The 16,575-nt window shown below is 37.9% G+C and overlaps 1 protein-coding gene and 1 long non-coding RNA gene across 3 annotated transcripts in view; both read left to right on the top strand.

Moving 5' to 3' along the window:
• Positions 1–16,575, top strand: part of LOC136263679 (uncharacterized) — a 52,386-nt gene that overhangs the window by 34,312 nt on the left and 1,499 nt on the right. For both annotated transcript variants that reach the window (XM_066058313.1, XM_066058314.1), the window contains exon 3: positions 7,407–7,565. In XM_066058313.1, the coding sequence (XP_065914385.1) occupies positions 7,407–7,565 (159 nt within the window). The remainder of the gene's footprint in view (positions 1–7,406; positions 7,566–16,575) is intronic.
• Positions 12,475–13,745, top strand: LOC136263681 (uncharacterized). Its single transcript, XR_010704743.1, has 2 exons — positions 12,475–12,918; positions 13,222–13,745. It is a non-coding gene; the product is annotated as an uncharacterized lncRNA (long non-coding RNA).

Below are 16,575 nucleotides of genomic sequence, written 5' to 3'. Positions count from 1 at the left end.
CTCAAGTAAGTAAAACCATCACGTTAACAACTTATAAAGGTAAACAACTAAAGTGGAGGTGCCACAATGATGTAACAATACCTAAGGTGGAGTTGTGGTTTCAATTATGGCATTGTTGGCCGACTTTGAAGTGGTTTATACTTTTGAGCTGATGACACAGCCATCAGAAAATTGTTCTGGAGCTGAAAATCGCTAACCCGAGCAAAGTAACTACGCACTTTAAAGTAAGCACCAGTGACTACCTTCCACCCAACAGTACGTTTTTAAAAGTTTTAAAGTATTCTACATACATTGCATGGCTTGAAAAGGTTACAAAACAACACAAAACTTACTTATATGTAACGCGCACGATAAAACTAAGATTTTCATAATGATCAGCATGTGGACAAACCCCACAGCGATTTTCATCTTCATTGGAGCTCGGACGACGGAGCAATCCCAAGTTAAACACGAGTTGTTATTTTGTGCCAGGGTTCTATTGGGGAATATACGGAGAATTTTTTAATTTAAAAATCTCGGATACTGGAATGCCTATATCTACTATCAAGAGATCATGTGTTCTTAGCACAGAAACATCTGGAAGTCAATTGCTCCAAATTATCATTGTGTCTTGAGTCATATCAAGAGTTCATAATATATATATATATATATATATATCAAGACACACGATAGTGTGTCGTGCGGCACAAGCAGCCGGCGCGCCACACCGTGAGTATATTAACAGGAAGAAAGAAAACGCAATTTTCACACCTGTGTAGCTCCGTGCTCCCTTATCTGATTGGAATCAAATTTGCTACAGGTGTGCCGGCCAGTTATGGGAGTCTACATACCAAATTTGAAGATAATCGGTCCAGCCATTTCCGAGATACGAGCGAACACATTTTCATTTTAATTTCTTCGTTTTTTTCTTCATTTCGCATACTTCGCAAAAGCTGCCATAAAACATGAATGCATACTCCAATCGGGCTGAAATTTTGCACACATAAAGGGCACATTACGGCGGATCGCAGTACCAACTTTGGTAGGAATCCGATGAACATTCACGGAGTTATGACCGATTATGTGCGTAAAATAAGGTCGAAGGTCTGTCACGTCTACAGGGTAAACCCCTTGGAGGAATGAGTTGAAAATTGATATGTAGATGGAGTAACCATCGTAGGAGTGCTTTTTGTGGTTTAAAAGGCATTGAGATAAAGACCATGGAGATATGATACAAAACCCAACCTGTGTCAAAATTACGCGATCGATTTTTATGAATAAAAAAACTATTAGTTTTCATGTCTACCAGGCAAACCGCTTAGAGCAATGAGCTGAAAATCAGTATGTAGTTGGAATAATCATCATAGAAAGTCCTTGCAGTAGTACTGTCAACGCACAAATGGTCCGGGCATATAAGGTCCCGGCGGACCATTTATGCTGTCACAAATGGTCCGGCCGGACCACTTGTGCTTACATAACTGGTCCCCCCGGACCACCCATGCCAGTGCATGAATGATCCGGGCTGAACATAAACGGTCCGCCTCCAGTTTGCCATACATGCAATCGCTAATTGCTGGCGTGAATTTAGCAGTGTAAATTATAGCTATCTGAAGCATCATGGTTGATGCTACAGATAGCCAATTAAAACAAAGGTAGCCAATTAAAACAAAGGTAGCTATTAAAATAAAGTTGACTCAAAAATACTCTGACATGCGTAATTATATAAGATATTAGCTGTACCTGTATTATTAAGTTTAATGACTGGTAATTGAGCCCTGTTAACATTTAACAATATAACATACAACAAAAGCAAAGCATAAATCATTCAAAATCATTAATTTTATAAAGGTTTTGAAAGCATTCATGGCACTGGAATCTTTCAACTCTGCCGGCATCCTCTGGTTTCATGTTCATACAAATGGTGTGAGTCCATTGCCCGACAATTATCACATCTGATCCAATGAACATACTGTGGGTGAATTAAGCTGTTTTCACTTGTCCCACACATTATGCATCTTTCGGACATATCAACTGAGTGGAATAGCAATGTAATGCCTATGTCAACACGTGCTTGTGTATAGTATTCAAGCTGCGCAGAATATTTTCATCAATGTTTCCTGACAAAAACAGCTGCTCAGCCATCTTCATACAGTATACACCACAATTATAGGTATCATAATGAATCCTTTTATTCAGATGCTTCAATTCAAATTTACAAATGTCTACATAGTCCTTCCCTAATAATTCACTCCTTTTTTTGAAGTAATTCTTTACAGCAGTAAATGCACCACGAGCTGATCGTGAAGGTCCATAAGGATCGAGGTAATAAAAACATTTATGTTCTAAATCCACAGCGATAAAAACCCAGTGGTTACCATTTTTGTTATAGCATCCTCCAATGTACTGATACATACTCAGTGATTCCTTGGATAAAAAGTGTGAATGTTTCTCTGCAGCAGTATGACTGAGTATACAAGACAATGTCTGAGAAACCATGGCATAGGTATCACCTTGAATGTTTGATAATAGCTTAAGGTAAGTATGCATGACTTCGTCATTTACATATTGGCTTGGTTTAAGGGTGTGGAAACTACCATGGTGAACAGCATACCTACCTATCCATGCTTTCACTACATGACATGGTTTGCCATTCCAAATCTTAGTTAGCTGTTGTTTTGCAATATTGGTAGAGCCTGTATCCTTAACCTTCTCATGATCATTCTTGTCCATTACAGTGTCACACTTAGCTTTCTTGGAGACATTTTCATTGGCTTTATAAACAACCCCTTTCAACAATTTGCGCTTCCTCTTTTACTTAACAGGAGCCAGATAATTCTTATTGGGAGTAGAAAACTGCAACTGTCTTTTACATTTATCCACTGCTTTCGGTGAATCAAATATGGTATCTACAAAAGTTTTCCCATTGCTCTTTATTTTTATCAACATATTTCACAATCATGTTCTGCAGTGTCTGGTTAAATTGTTCAACCAAGCCATTTGCCTGAGGGTGGTAAGCAGTTGTTAGTCTATGATCAATCTGGAGCAGTGACATCATCTGCTTATCAAACTGGTTATTAAATTCTGTTCCCTGGTCTGTTGTGATGACTTTGGGAATCCCCATTCTCATGAATACCTTAAATAGATTATTAGCCACTTGAAATGCACTTTTGTCTGGTGTAGCTATGGCCTCAGCCCACTTGGTGAAGTAGTCAATAACTGTCAATATGCAGCGATTTCCTGTTGGAGATTTGTATGCTATTGGGCTAACAAAATCTACTCCCAGATGATACCAGGGAGACTTGACTGGAACAGGATTCAATGCAGGAGCAATAGTTTCCAACTTTCTATTCACATGCTGACAGATATCACATCATTGTACAATTTCTTTGGCATCTTTGGATAATCCTTTCCACAAAAATCTCTCAGTGATTCTTGCCAGTGTCTTTCGATATCCAAGATGGCCAGAAGTCTTATCTTCATGACAAGCATGTACAATTCTCAGCTGTTCCTTTCTGTCTCTGATGTATATCTGAGTTCATGCACCTCATTTTTGCCCTTTTTCTTTTTACTAAACATCATTTCTCCATCAGCTGTGTGAAAGTTTGTTGCTTTCCTTCTGATAACGCGCTTCTGGTTTTGAGTAATACCTTCATGCAGATACTGCTTCTTTGTAAGGTAGAGATATACATCTTCTAACAAGTCAGTCTCACTTTCATCTGTGACATCTCCGCAGTGGTTATCCTCTTCATCCACAGAAGCCATGATTACTTTACGATTAAGCACTAGCTCAGTTCTGAAACAGGATCACAAACTCAGTAGCTGTATTGCCAGCTGGCCACGTCAATAGCTAAGCGAGCGGGTCTTGCAAAATATACTAATCAACTAGCGAGCTGCACATACGTAGTTAACTGAGCACTGGCGCCGGTTTAAAGACTTTATAGCGGCATATTGAGAGATTTTTGAGAGATTTTTGTGAAGACATTACTTCAAAGAGATGTGGCTAAAACCGCCATTTAGCTAGCTAACATAATTAGCTATTATACGGTAATATATACGGTATACGGCTAGCTATTCACGAGGAGGGATCACTCTCGCTTAGCTATTTTGAAATTTGTAACCCGGACCATTTATGCTTGGGTAGGACCATTTTTGTCGTCATAGTTGGTCCGGCCGGACCGTTTATGTCGAACATATTTGGTCCGGCCGGACAGTTTATGCACCCGGACCAAATATTTTGTTACAGTACAGAAGAATCGGTTTACAAACCACTGAGTTATGATTCGAAAGGCAACTACGTGTAGCAAATGCGAGATTGAGATACTCTAATAGAACAGTCACCCTAATAGAGCATTCAGCTACGTTTATAACTTACTCCATTGTAGAATTATATTACGTTGCAAGATATTCTGTACGGAATTCAGCTACAAACAGTTAATCTGATAGACAATTCAGCTACATGCAAGTCACCCTGTAGAGAGTTCATCTAGAAACAAGTCATCCTGTAGAGAGATCAGCTAGAAGGATCACCTTGTAGAGAGTTCAGCTACAAACAAATCACCCTGTAGAGAGATCAGCTAGAAGAAGTCACCTTGTAGAGAGTTCAGCTACAAAGAAACCACCATGTAGAGAGTTCAGCTGCAAACAAATCACCTGTAGAGAGTTCAGCTAGAAACAAGTCACCCTGTAGAGAGATCAGCTAGAAAAAAGTCACCCTGTAGAGAGTTCAGCTACAAAGAAACCACCATGTAGAGAGTTCAGCTGCAAACAAATCACCCAGTAGAAAGTTCAGCTATGAACAGATCACCCTGTAGAGAGTTCAGTTAGAAACAAGTCATCCTGTAGAGAGATCAGCTAGAAGGATCATGTTGTAGAGAGTTCAGCTACAAACAAATCACCTGCAGAGAGTTCAGCTACAAACAAATCACCCTGTCGAGAGATCAGCTAGAAGAAGTCACCTTGTAGAGTGTTCAGCTACAAAGAAACCATCATGTAGAGAGTTCAGCTGCAAACAAATCACCTGTAGAGAGTTCAGCTAGAAACAAGTCACCCTGTAGAGAGATCAGCTAGAAACAAGTCACCCTGTAGAGAGTTCAGCTAGAAGAAGTCACATTGTGGAGAGTTCAGTTACAAAGAAACTACCATGTAGAGAGTTCAGCTGCAAACAAATCACCCTGTAGAGAACTCAGCTACAAACAAATCGCCCTGTAGAAAGATCAGCTAGAAGAAGTTACCTTGTAGGGAGTTCAGCTACAAACAAATCACCCTGTAGAGAGTTGCAAACAAATTATCTGTAGGGAACAATTAACATGTAATAAATGTATTATTATATATATAATTTGTACATTTACTGATAAAATCTGAATTAGTTAAAGTATTTAAAAACTTTTTCATCTTTCTCTTCTTCCTGTAGTAAAGAAAAATAGATAGGTTAAAAAAGCCCCCAAAGCCGGCCATAGGCCGGCTTTGGGGTATACAAATACAAAAAGAAGTGAAATCTAATCCAAAACAGCCAAGCTGTAAAAAAAGAAATGTGGCCCTCAGAAAGGCTATGGTGAAAAAAGATGTGAAATCCAAGGTGGCGGCCAAGAAATGGCCGTGGTGGTAGGTTAATGGTAAAAATTTTAATAACAACAATTCAGGTGAATTTTGTGCCAAGACCAAGTGGCACCAAAATTCACCTGAATTGTTGTTAGTAAAATTTTTATCATTAACCTACCATCACAGCCATTTCTTGGCCGCCACCTTGGATTTCACATCTTTTTTCACCATAGTCTTTCTGAGGGCCGCACTCTTTTTTTACAGCTTGGCTGTTTTGGATTAGATATATTTATCTAAATATATATATATTATGAACTCTTGGTCATATATATTGTCAAACGTTGCCAGACCCTATTTCTCGGCACAGCGCTTATCGATTGGAAATTATAAACTGTAAAAAAGTGCAGCCTGCAAAATCTTTGGTGCAAATGAGATGTGAAATCAAAAGTGGCAGCCAAATAGCTGCAATGATGTTAATGTCAATCAATTTTAATAATGCATACAGCCATTTTAACAATTGATTGACTTGGCATTAACATCATTGCAGCTATTTGGCTGCCACTTTTGATTTTCCAACTTTTTCACCCAAGCTTTAGAAGACCGCATCCTTTTTGTAACTTAACTATTTTCATTAATTTCATTTCTTTTTGTGTTATACGTAAATACCCCAAAGTAGCCATAAACTGACTTTGGGTTGTTGTTTTTTTACCAAATTGCTACTTATGTACAGCCACAATAATAATGATTAATAAATTAAGCCAATGTCACTTATTTTATAATGCTCTAATGTAGTGCACTTTTTTTGAAGACATCCGAGGAACAAACGTAGAATGTTCTAGAACAACGTAGATTTCCCATTTGGCAGATGTAGCAGAATTCTAAACTTTTATTAGTATTATTATTATTTAGCTGAGCTAGACTTTTCATTTATGGGGTAGAAATCAAAAAATGAAGGGTTTGGGAGTTTGATGTAGAGGCCCATGATTTAATCTCACTCCAGGACTGTTCACCACGTTGGTTTTCTCTTTGTAACTCTGTAGCTGTCACTATGACTCATTTAAGCAGAAGCATTTTAGCTTTAATGGTTAACCTATACAAGGCTAATTCTCAACTTATTCCTGTAAACAGTTTACCCTGCACATGTGGCAAAAAATTGATTTTATTACACAAATAATCACTGTAGCATATTGATGATGTAATAGTATGTCATGTAATGAGTGTGTATCAATTAGAATAATAAAGATATCACAATCACTTTATGAGTGGATATCAGATTTGTACCAGACTTGTATGTGAATTTGCCTCAATACATAATATACGCCAAGTTTCATGGCAGTTGAGTGCATTTGCTTTATACTGTTTTTGCAAAGTGTGCAAAAATGTGAAAAATTAGGTCCCCACAAAAAAAAAAATTATAAAAGCCTAATTTTGAGGTTCATATTTCAGAAACAGGTGATCTTGTTTAAATTTGGTATTTGGGGTATCGACAATACAATGAAAGGAAAAATCTGTGTACTTTCAAGAAGGGACCATAGATCATACACCTATTCCATCATCTGTCATCCGTCTCACCTATTCCTTTCGCACACCATCATCTGTCTTGACAATATCTAATAATCAGAAAAGGTGCAGTAGTGGTTACACTGCTTTGCATTTGGAGAAGTCTGGCAATGTTTATTGCTTTAGAAGAGAAACCTGTAGCCCTAACTGTCCCTGTATGTAAAGTGTGTAGGAAACAGCAAACATAGAAGAGTCAAATTCAATTATTACAGATTTTGCATGTATGGTACAGTATTAGTAATGCACTTACACCACATACATAAGTGTTGCATGTTTAATTATGCACATACACATGCATATTATTTATTCACCAAATGTTGCATTTACAGGATGTTGGTATCAGTGTTGTATTTGCAATATCCTACTTTTCTGGAGGGGTTGCTAGTGCAGTATATTCCAATGATATTGATAGCGATGACCTGGATGACTGTGACAGTGACATTTGTAATGATGTAAAGAGAGTGAGAGATTCTGAAGCAGCATCTGCGGTAAGTTTAGCAGTTGTAATTTGATTAATAATTAATGCAAGTGGTTAAACGGTATTAACTAGAAGGTTCTTCTCAACTTCATATAACACTGTTGACATGGTAATTCTGAGTAAGAACACAGTGAGAAGCCACATGCACCAACAGACTTGCTACCTGCCAACTGGTTACTTAGTGACATTGCACAAGCAAACTGTAGGGGATGTTGGTTGCTTTCTCAAAGACCTTCCCACAGTAGATCAGTTTTTGACTTGGGGTGGAGGTGTTGATAAAAACATGGCCCCAAACTTGTAATTGCTATGTGAAAAACACTGCTTACATCAGTAATTATTCCTTTCTCCTCAACCAACAATTCCACAAATGCTAGTTGATATGATGTACGTATATCTGTAGACTTAGGTATGTGGGTCCAGTGTAGAAGCTTGGGCAGCACCTTGAGCTGTGTCTTCAAAATTCCCTTACCCAATATTTACAACCTATTGAAATAGTGTGGGAACAGCCTGCACACCTTCCTGACATTACTGTGGTGAACCAGCGGGTACTTGTCACTTAATATGGTGTTCCATTCTGTTATTGTGTGGTATGCATTAGTGTTGCACCGATATAAGAATTAGCCGATATTCCAATAACCGATATTGGATAATTTTTTCAAGCCGATAAATGTAGCCGATCCAATATAGCAGAGAATGTCTATTTTGTAGCAATTTTTACTAGAAATTTGATTGTGAAGGACCAATTTAGCTTGTTTATAGCAACAGTATTGCTACAACAACAGCTAACAGTACACTGAAGCAGTAATAGCAACATTGTGATGCAGGAAAATGCAACACAATGCATTTAGAAAAATCATTTGGTGCACATGAGCATGTATTCCTGAGCACATACACATATCTGTATCTGCGCCTTTTTCATTGTGGTGCCGATCCAATACCAATATACAAAAAACAAGCCGATATATGATTTTTCCGATAACCGATCTGATTATCGGTGCAACACTAGTATGCATGCAATTGTTTTGTTGCATGGAGCTTCCAAGAGGAATTCTATTATATTAAATGTTGGGCAGGAAATATACAAACAAGAGCACTATGGCAGATCTGAGTTACATTACAATTGATTAAATGGAATGTGTATACAACTAATTTCCTCAATGTCAAATATTTTCCCAGCATTATCTAGACTTTATTTACTATACAAATCCAATCAAAACTGGATTGACTCATCAAGCAACCAAATGCAATCGGGATTCATTAAAACCCGGAATACGGAATAATGGAATTACGGAATAAGCATTATTGACATTTTATGATTATTTATAACATCTATAAGGCGACTCCAAATAAATTCTCTGTTTCCCGTCCACCGCCCGCATCTAGTTAGTGTCAGCTCTATTATATTCCATTATTCCGTATTCTTCCATTATTTCCGGTTATTGCTGCATACTGACAGGCTCATTTGAAACCATGTCAGCTCACGTGTCAGCAGTGCTATCAAGTCTGCTCACCGCGTAGCAACTCCGCCGAGAATGCAATCACGACGGGAATGCAATCACGACGGCAGGCAGCTCTAAGTGGGCAATCTTTAAATAGAATACGCACAAAACTAATCACTCTAGAATAACCTAACTAAGCGAAGTTACTTTCTAATACACTTTGCTACATAATTGCTACAAAACTATTTGCCACACCTGCTTATGCCAGCTATCATACACGAGTAACTGCCCAAATTTATTAGTGACAAAACTCCACCCCCAAAAATCTACCTTGAAATAATCTACTTTAGCTAACCTTCTTCAACTTTGTTAGTTATCTATCGCCAAACAAGTTTAAAAGGTTTAAGTGCTGCTTTAAGTTCCCATCATTTTACACCTCATGACTCTAATAAATTCAGGCAGTTACTAGTGTGATAGCTGGTAGAAGCAAGTAGCTATAGCAGAAAGAACTTAATAGTTTTGTAGCGATTATGTAGCAAAGTGTATTAGAAAGTAACTTAGCTTAGTTAGTTTATTCTAGAGTGATTAGTTTTGTGCGTATTCTATTTAAAGATTGCCCTAAGGATCGACTTAGTGCTGCCTGCCGTCGTGATTGCATTCTCGGTGAAGTTGCTACGCGGTGAGTATTGTATAAATGTTACAGATGGTATAAATAGTCATAAAATGTCAATAATGCTTACTCCGCTATTCCGTATTCTGGGTTTTAATGAATTCCAATGCAATCTACTAAACATTATCTCTTGAGAAACTCCACTGACTTGAAAAAGTAATGGAAAGAAAATATTATGTTCTACCTCCCATCAGAAATTTGACTATTGTCTGGCTGTCTTCTTCTTTCTAATTTTCTAACAAGGTTTGGCAACCTCATGTGCCACAAAGCCCACAACAGTGTTGGTCAGGCACACTAGAAGGACTGCTATACTTGCCATTGTGTGTTACTCAAGGGGAACTGGAACACTTGCCATTAGGCCATACCACATTAATCATATGTTTCATTTTCGGTTTGCCTTCTAGTAGTGACCAAACAGGTTGAAAGCAAGAGAGACAGACACACTTGCCATTATGTGTTACTAAAGAGGATCAAGCACTTTTGCTATTACGTGTTACTCAATAGGAACTGGTACACCTGCCAATAGGTGTTGTTCAAGTGGGTCATGCATGCTTGCTATTATGTGTTGTAAAAGGGACTGGCACACTTGCTATAACAAGCTGGTATGGTTGCAAACTATATAAATTATTATACCTTAAAGGTGCTGCATAATTGCATTACAAAAGATAAACTGGGCTGATTTATTTGTGCATAGGATAAACCACAGCTCATTGCCCTATTCAACTATCTTACCAAGGGTTTGTGGTTAAGTATAGTATATAATGTACACTGTAAAATTATTGATTTAGTGGGGAACTTTTACGGTTTACTTTGAAACTGTGAAATGCGAAACTTTTGTGCTGCGAAACTTTCCCTCATATACTGGAAGTTTGTTGGCTGTAAGTTCTTTTGGCAATTCGGCCACTAAAATTCAAATTTGTAGTGGCAAAATTGTCTACTGGAGCATCTTGTTTGTGCCCTACATCAGGAATGTGGTTACACAATAATATATGAGACAATTCAGCCATTCCACTACATCACTGCATCAGATTCTGTGCCATATTCAATGTATGTAGCTATGTACATAGCTACATACATGCAGCCAATGTCACATTATAGCACATACATGCATGAAGCATTTAGTATACTTAATGTTATTGATTATGCTATTAGGGCCAATTGTAATAACCATAATGGAATCAGGAATGGAATGGAATGACCAAACGTTAGTTGTATAGTGTGCACTGTTTAACTCCTCACTCGTGCAGCTGCATATAATTTAATTGTACTTCACTTCCTCAAGACTTACTGTGACATGCTGTTTGTTATGAAGATCAAACTACCCTAATAGAGCAATTAGCTAGTAAGAGTTAACAGTATTTTTGGATTCTCTTCCTGTGCATGCAGTGTTCACTGACTCATTAAAACTAGCTAGTTATGGCATACTAATGAACTAGCTAGTTTGAATACTGAGCCATATTTACTATTTATTATCCAGTTGATTATGCCCAGGCGATTAGCTTGTGTTACAATTCACAATAAATTACTTGGTTAGGTACAGTATTCATTAATCTCTAATAACTAATTGCTGTTCTTGCAAGTGAGTCTGAGCCAATGCTTGTGGTGGGAGGTCATTTCATTCTCTTTTTGCTCTATAGGGAAGTAGATAACTGTTTATGTAGGTATCCGTGTGAAGTAGTAGTTGACAATGTGACTACAATAGTGGAATCACTCTTATGCATTGCTAAGTTCTTCTTTGGATTTATTCCAGAGGCCCAGTAGCTAAAGCTATGATCATTATGGTGGGGATCCTACACATACACTAGCATAAGTCATACCATAGATATATTATCTATGGTTGTATTGTGTGAACACTATAGTTACAATCATACAAAATACAGGAGGAGAATCCAACAATAAAAGAACAGAAAGTACTACTACATAGTGACTACTTAATTAGAAAATATTGCACTGATAGTTGATTGCTCTATTAGAGTAATTAAGACAAACTCCATGTCTATAAGCCTCACAGTATACATAAAGTCCTCATGGTATACGTAAAGTATAATAAACACATGCAGCTGCATTACTGACATGAGCTACACAGTGAGCTTAAATAAAAGTTTGGTCATTCTGATACATTCCTGATTCTGGTTACTTGGTATAGATACAACAGGGGTGGTGGAATAGGTCCAACATTACTGGCAAGTGCCAGACCACATTTTGTCCTTCACTTGAGTGATAGAAACATGTGTACCTTGGTGATGGTGCAGCAGTGTCCTCTAGTTTTTGAAAAGTTTATCAGCTAGTTCTAGTCAGTCTGTGCAGCCAATATCAGTTGGTTTCCATCTTTATTATTATTTACCATTACTGTGAAACTTTGTTCAGTGAAGGTTATACACAAATGTACAATATGACAAGATCATACAATTATTGTGCTATCAACGTAATTATCTAAAATTATTTAATGAGTTACAGTCAATCATGGTGCTGGGTAATTTGTTCCACATGTGGATTGTGTTTGGGATGAAGGAATATTTGAAATGGCTTTTTTGACAGGACAGCTGAATCAGTTTGTGGCAGTGATGATATCTTGTTGATGTTATTGTTGATAGTAAAGTATATCGATGGTATGGAATTTCTGCAAGATTGTTAAACATTTTATAAAACATATGTAACCGAGCTTTCATTCAATGGACTTCTAATGGCTTCCAGGAGAGATTTTGCAGTAAAGATGTGACACTGTGGGTGGGATTATAAACATTACATACATATCAAGCAGCACTCCATTATCTTTGTTTGACTCTAACTAATTATGCAACTGCCTTAGGGGTCATCCATAATTTTCAGCATTTTCGCAAGCGTACAGAGCGTACGCTGGGGGGGAGGGGGTAAATCCAATGCGTACGCTTTTTAATAATGTTGATATTAGTAGCGCTATATAAAAATAATTCTAAATAATTTAGCATGCGCATACAATTTCAGTATCAAGATGGCGAAATGTGAGTTGCAGCTCGAGGCAAGGCAGTTTCTTCTTGAACTCGCTAGGCATCCAGATAGTGTACACAAGTCACCAACTAATCATTACCAGCATTTCGTGAACGCCTTTGTTGTGACGAACGATACGAAAATGAAGAGGGCAGATGCTGTGAAGCGCGCAAATAGAGTGGAAGGAGCGAGTTGTTTACAGCAAAGAGCACTATGTGGCAGCACTGAAAAAAGCTGCGCAACACTTGAAGTGGAGCAGGACAAGGCGTATTGATTCATTTTTCAAGGTACAATATATAAACAGGCTATAAAACCACGTAGCTAGCTGTACATTAGGTATGCAGGTAGCCATGACTAGGCCATGTTAGGTAATAGCCAGGATCGCTTTCAGTAAAAAACTGTTTTCACTGTACTAAAAGCACGTAGCTGTACAGTACTAAATGGCTAGATTGATAGGTTTAGCACTATTTCATACATGCAGGATTGTAGCTTGCCAGATAGCCGGTTTAATTTATAGAAGTAGTGTTTACAAATAGGTGACTTGCACAATGTATTGAACGACAGCTACCTATAACTTGTTTTCTTTGCAGACAAGCACAGTGAATGAAGAAACTGTAGCAGTAGAAGACGACGTCAGTAGTGGTGCTGAAGCTCATGATAATGTACAAAGTGTTGTAACTCAGCAAGTTAGTACAGGTGTTTCAAGTTGTAGTACTGATGATAATTTGATGCATTATATTGAAGACAGCCAATAGATAGCCATTTCTGTGATGTGCACATTTCCGTTATGTTTTTACCAGTGAAGCTGACAAGGAGCGCCACACATGCCTGATACACAGTGGAACTAGGTCACGAGAGGAATCAGAATCTACTTCACAGTCAAAGAAGTCCAAAGTTGAGATAAAATGTCTTGTTTATGGTGAAATTTATCCTACCAAATACCAGCTTCAGAAACACCAGACTGAGCAAAATTACAAAATGGGAAAGGGAAGACCTAAAAAGAAATAAGTATATGACTGTCACACAAATTCACACATGTAAATAACTTCTTGCGTGATTGATCTGTCTGCATTTCCTACAGTGTAAAAACAGCAACAATAACTCCTAAAAACAATTTCATATGTGACATACACACATACATACATACAACAATTCACGATCGATATCAACATTTTTAATAGTACGCTTTTAGGTGGGGGGGAGGGGGTTATGGAAAAGAGTACTCTCTGTACTCTTGTGAAAATGCTGAAAATTATGGATGACCCCTTAGTAGGATTATGTGCTGCAACATATCTGATACTGTTCGGTATCAAGCCACTACACCTTTTCGTCTTGGAGGCTTGGGTTTGCATGACTCGCAGTGCTCTTCTCATCCAATATTTCTAGAATTGTGTATTTCAGCCTGGGTATTGTTGTCTTGCTTAGTAGAAAGGCTTGATGCTACTCTGGAAAGGAATGTGCTTTCTTTTTTTGAAAATTTTTCCATACCTACTTCTAGAGTATCCTTCCAAATTGAAGCTTCCCTGGATGATCAATCATTTACACAGCTTTTGAACACCTCAACCATCACACCTGCATACAGTCTCCCATTCTTCTGGTACCAGCATTAGCTGGCTTCAAGCAATTCCATAACCATCATTAGGCTTGACCTTTTCTTCACATGACTTCATCATTGCCCTTTGTTTGTGTTTGGGTGTTCCTCTGTTTCCCTTGTCACCTCTTTGTACCTACCATTGACCAGTTTGGTGACCATCTTCTTGGTTCCTCACATGGCCCATTATGCATCCAACATCATATTGCTCTAGTTACTGTTGTTTACCATGCCTTGCTCCAGAACCATCCTGGTGTCCTTCGGGAACAAGGCATCACCTCTTCTGATAATTCTGGTTTACCACCCTGACTCCTCTTTAGGTCGTCCATCTTATTTTGACTTCTCTGTCAGATGCACCACTCAGTCTTCTTTTATTTCCTGTGCTGCTTCTCAGGCTTGAGTGGATACTGCTGCTGGTGAGGAGGCTAAAGAGATAACCACTATTTAGAAACTGTTAACAACTACGGAGGTGATTTTATTCCTTTAGTTTGCAAGTCATTTGGCACCTTTTGCTTTGTCTACATTGTTTACAATTGCTGATCGTTCAACTGTTAAGAATGGTTTGTCCTAAAAGATAGCTAGGAGGCAACTGCTGCAATGCTTGTCAGTTACTCTATGGCGATATAATGCCAGAATAATCCTCAGGCACCATGCTCTGTGTCCAGAGGATGGAAACAACTTTATTAAGTTTTGTAGTTTCTATTCTGTAAGCAGTTATTGTATAGTTTCTGTACTGTAAGTAGTTTTTGTAGTACCTGTTTTGTAAGTAGTTATTGTAGTTCTAGTTGCTTGTAATTTTTGTTACATGATACAGTATTTCGTCCATCACGATTGTTTAAATTCCAAAATGGTGCGAATGCGAATGGTGCGAATGAATGAATGAACGAACGAATGAATGAATGGTGAAGGTGAATGCGAAAGCGAATGCGAATGGTGAATGAACGAATGGTGCAAATGGTGTGAATGGACAGAAATGATCATTTTGAGCTGAGTGGTGCCAGACCTAGATGTGGCTCCATTACGATGTTGACAAGGATGCCACATTTTGTTATTTATGTGTGCAAGCTGAACATGAGAAGAAGTTTTTAGCTAGCCAGAAACATGTGGGCCAGCTTTTATTTGACTAGACTCACTGCTTGAAGGTTCTTAGTTTACTAATTTGCTAAGCTGCTTTACTGTAGTTACACTGATAGTGAAGTGTCAGTAACTTTAAGTATATGGAACATAATTATTTTACTAAGTTTTAAACTCTCAGTAAAACATCAGTGAATGCGGGTTTACTGAAAAACTACTAAAATAACAAACAATTAACTGTTCCATATCCTGGGGATATACCACTGTAGTAAACTAAGAAACTTCAAGCAGTGAATCACAAACTGGAAGGATGCATTTGAAACATACCTACTCAGTGCCACTCACTGATGAATCTCTCGTGTTTTTGCCATCACAGTTGCAAGGTGATGTTGGTGAGAGGTGTGACCAAGGCCATCAAGAAGAAAAGAAAAATAACAGGAAGATGTTTATGCACATATTGAAAACTTTTTGAAGTTTTTAGTGCACCAGGAATTATGTAAGCAGTTCACTATCACACTGTGGGTTGATTCAAAGTTGCAGTACCACACAGAATTTATTGGTTTATATGTGATGGATGCCATTGATGCTAATTTGCTAACATTCAGTACTAAGGATGTTTTGCTTTGAATGACCTTTCCACTATCCAACTGCAGAAGACAGAGTAATGATGGAGCATCCAATATGAATGTGACTAAAAATGGAGTCGCAAAACAACTACAGATATTAAGAAACAAGCACTTTACACACACTGCTACTACCATGCACTCAAAATGGCTATTGCTTCTACCATCAAGCAATCAAAGGATGATGCACTTGATGTGGCTTTTGAAATCACTAAGTTGATCCATTTTTCACCTAAGAGAAATGCAATTTTTGATTGAATTGAATCAGAAGATGAACTGACCCACTCACTCCTAGTGACTGCCTTAAAGCTTAGGAGTCGGTCCCATGCCAGGAAATGTGTCTCAATTCTCCTCATTGCTGAGAAGTTACATTCACTAAATGCATTAGTAGCTGGCATCACAAACAGTAACTTACCTTCATGGCATGGTGCTGCATTTAAGTTGCAAAATATACTGAGCAATTGCTGTCATTTGAATATCAATTGCTAGAATTCCATGAGATCAGTCAGAAACGATGCATAATATTTTTACACATATTTGCATACAAAACTAATAAGATATATCTAGTATTAGACAATAAAATGCCTATATCATATAGCCTAAATAATTCAAAGGGCAGATTTTTCAAGGTTGAGCAATGCTGTTTAATTTAAATT

Source organism: Dysidea avara, chromosome 8 (genome assembly GCF_963678975.1).
Source record: "Dysidea avara chromosome 8, odDysAvar1.4, whole genome shotgun sequence".
Lineage (NCBI taxonomy): Eukaryota > Metazoa > Porifera > Demospongiae > Dictyoceratida > Dysideidae > Dysidea > Dysidea avara.
The sequence above is the reverse complement of the archived record's forward strand: the minus strand, read 5'-3'. Positions and strand labels throughout refer to the sequence as shown.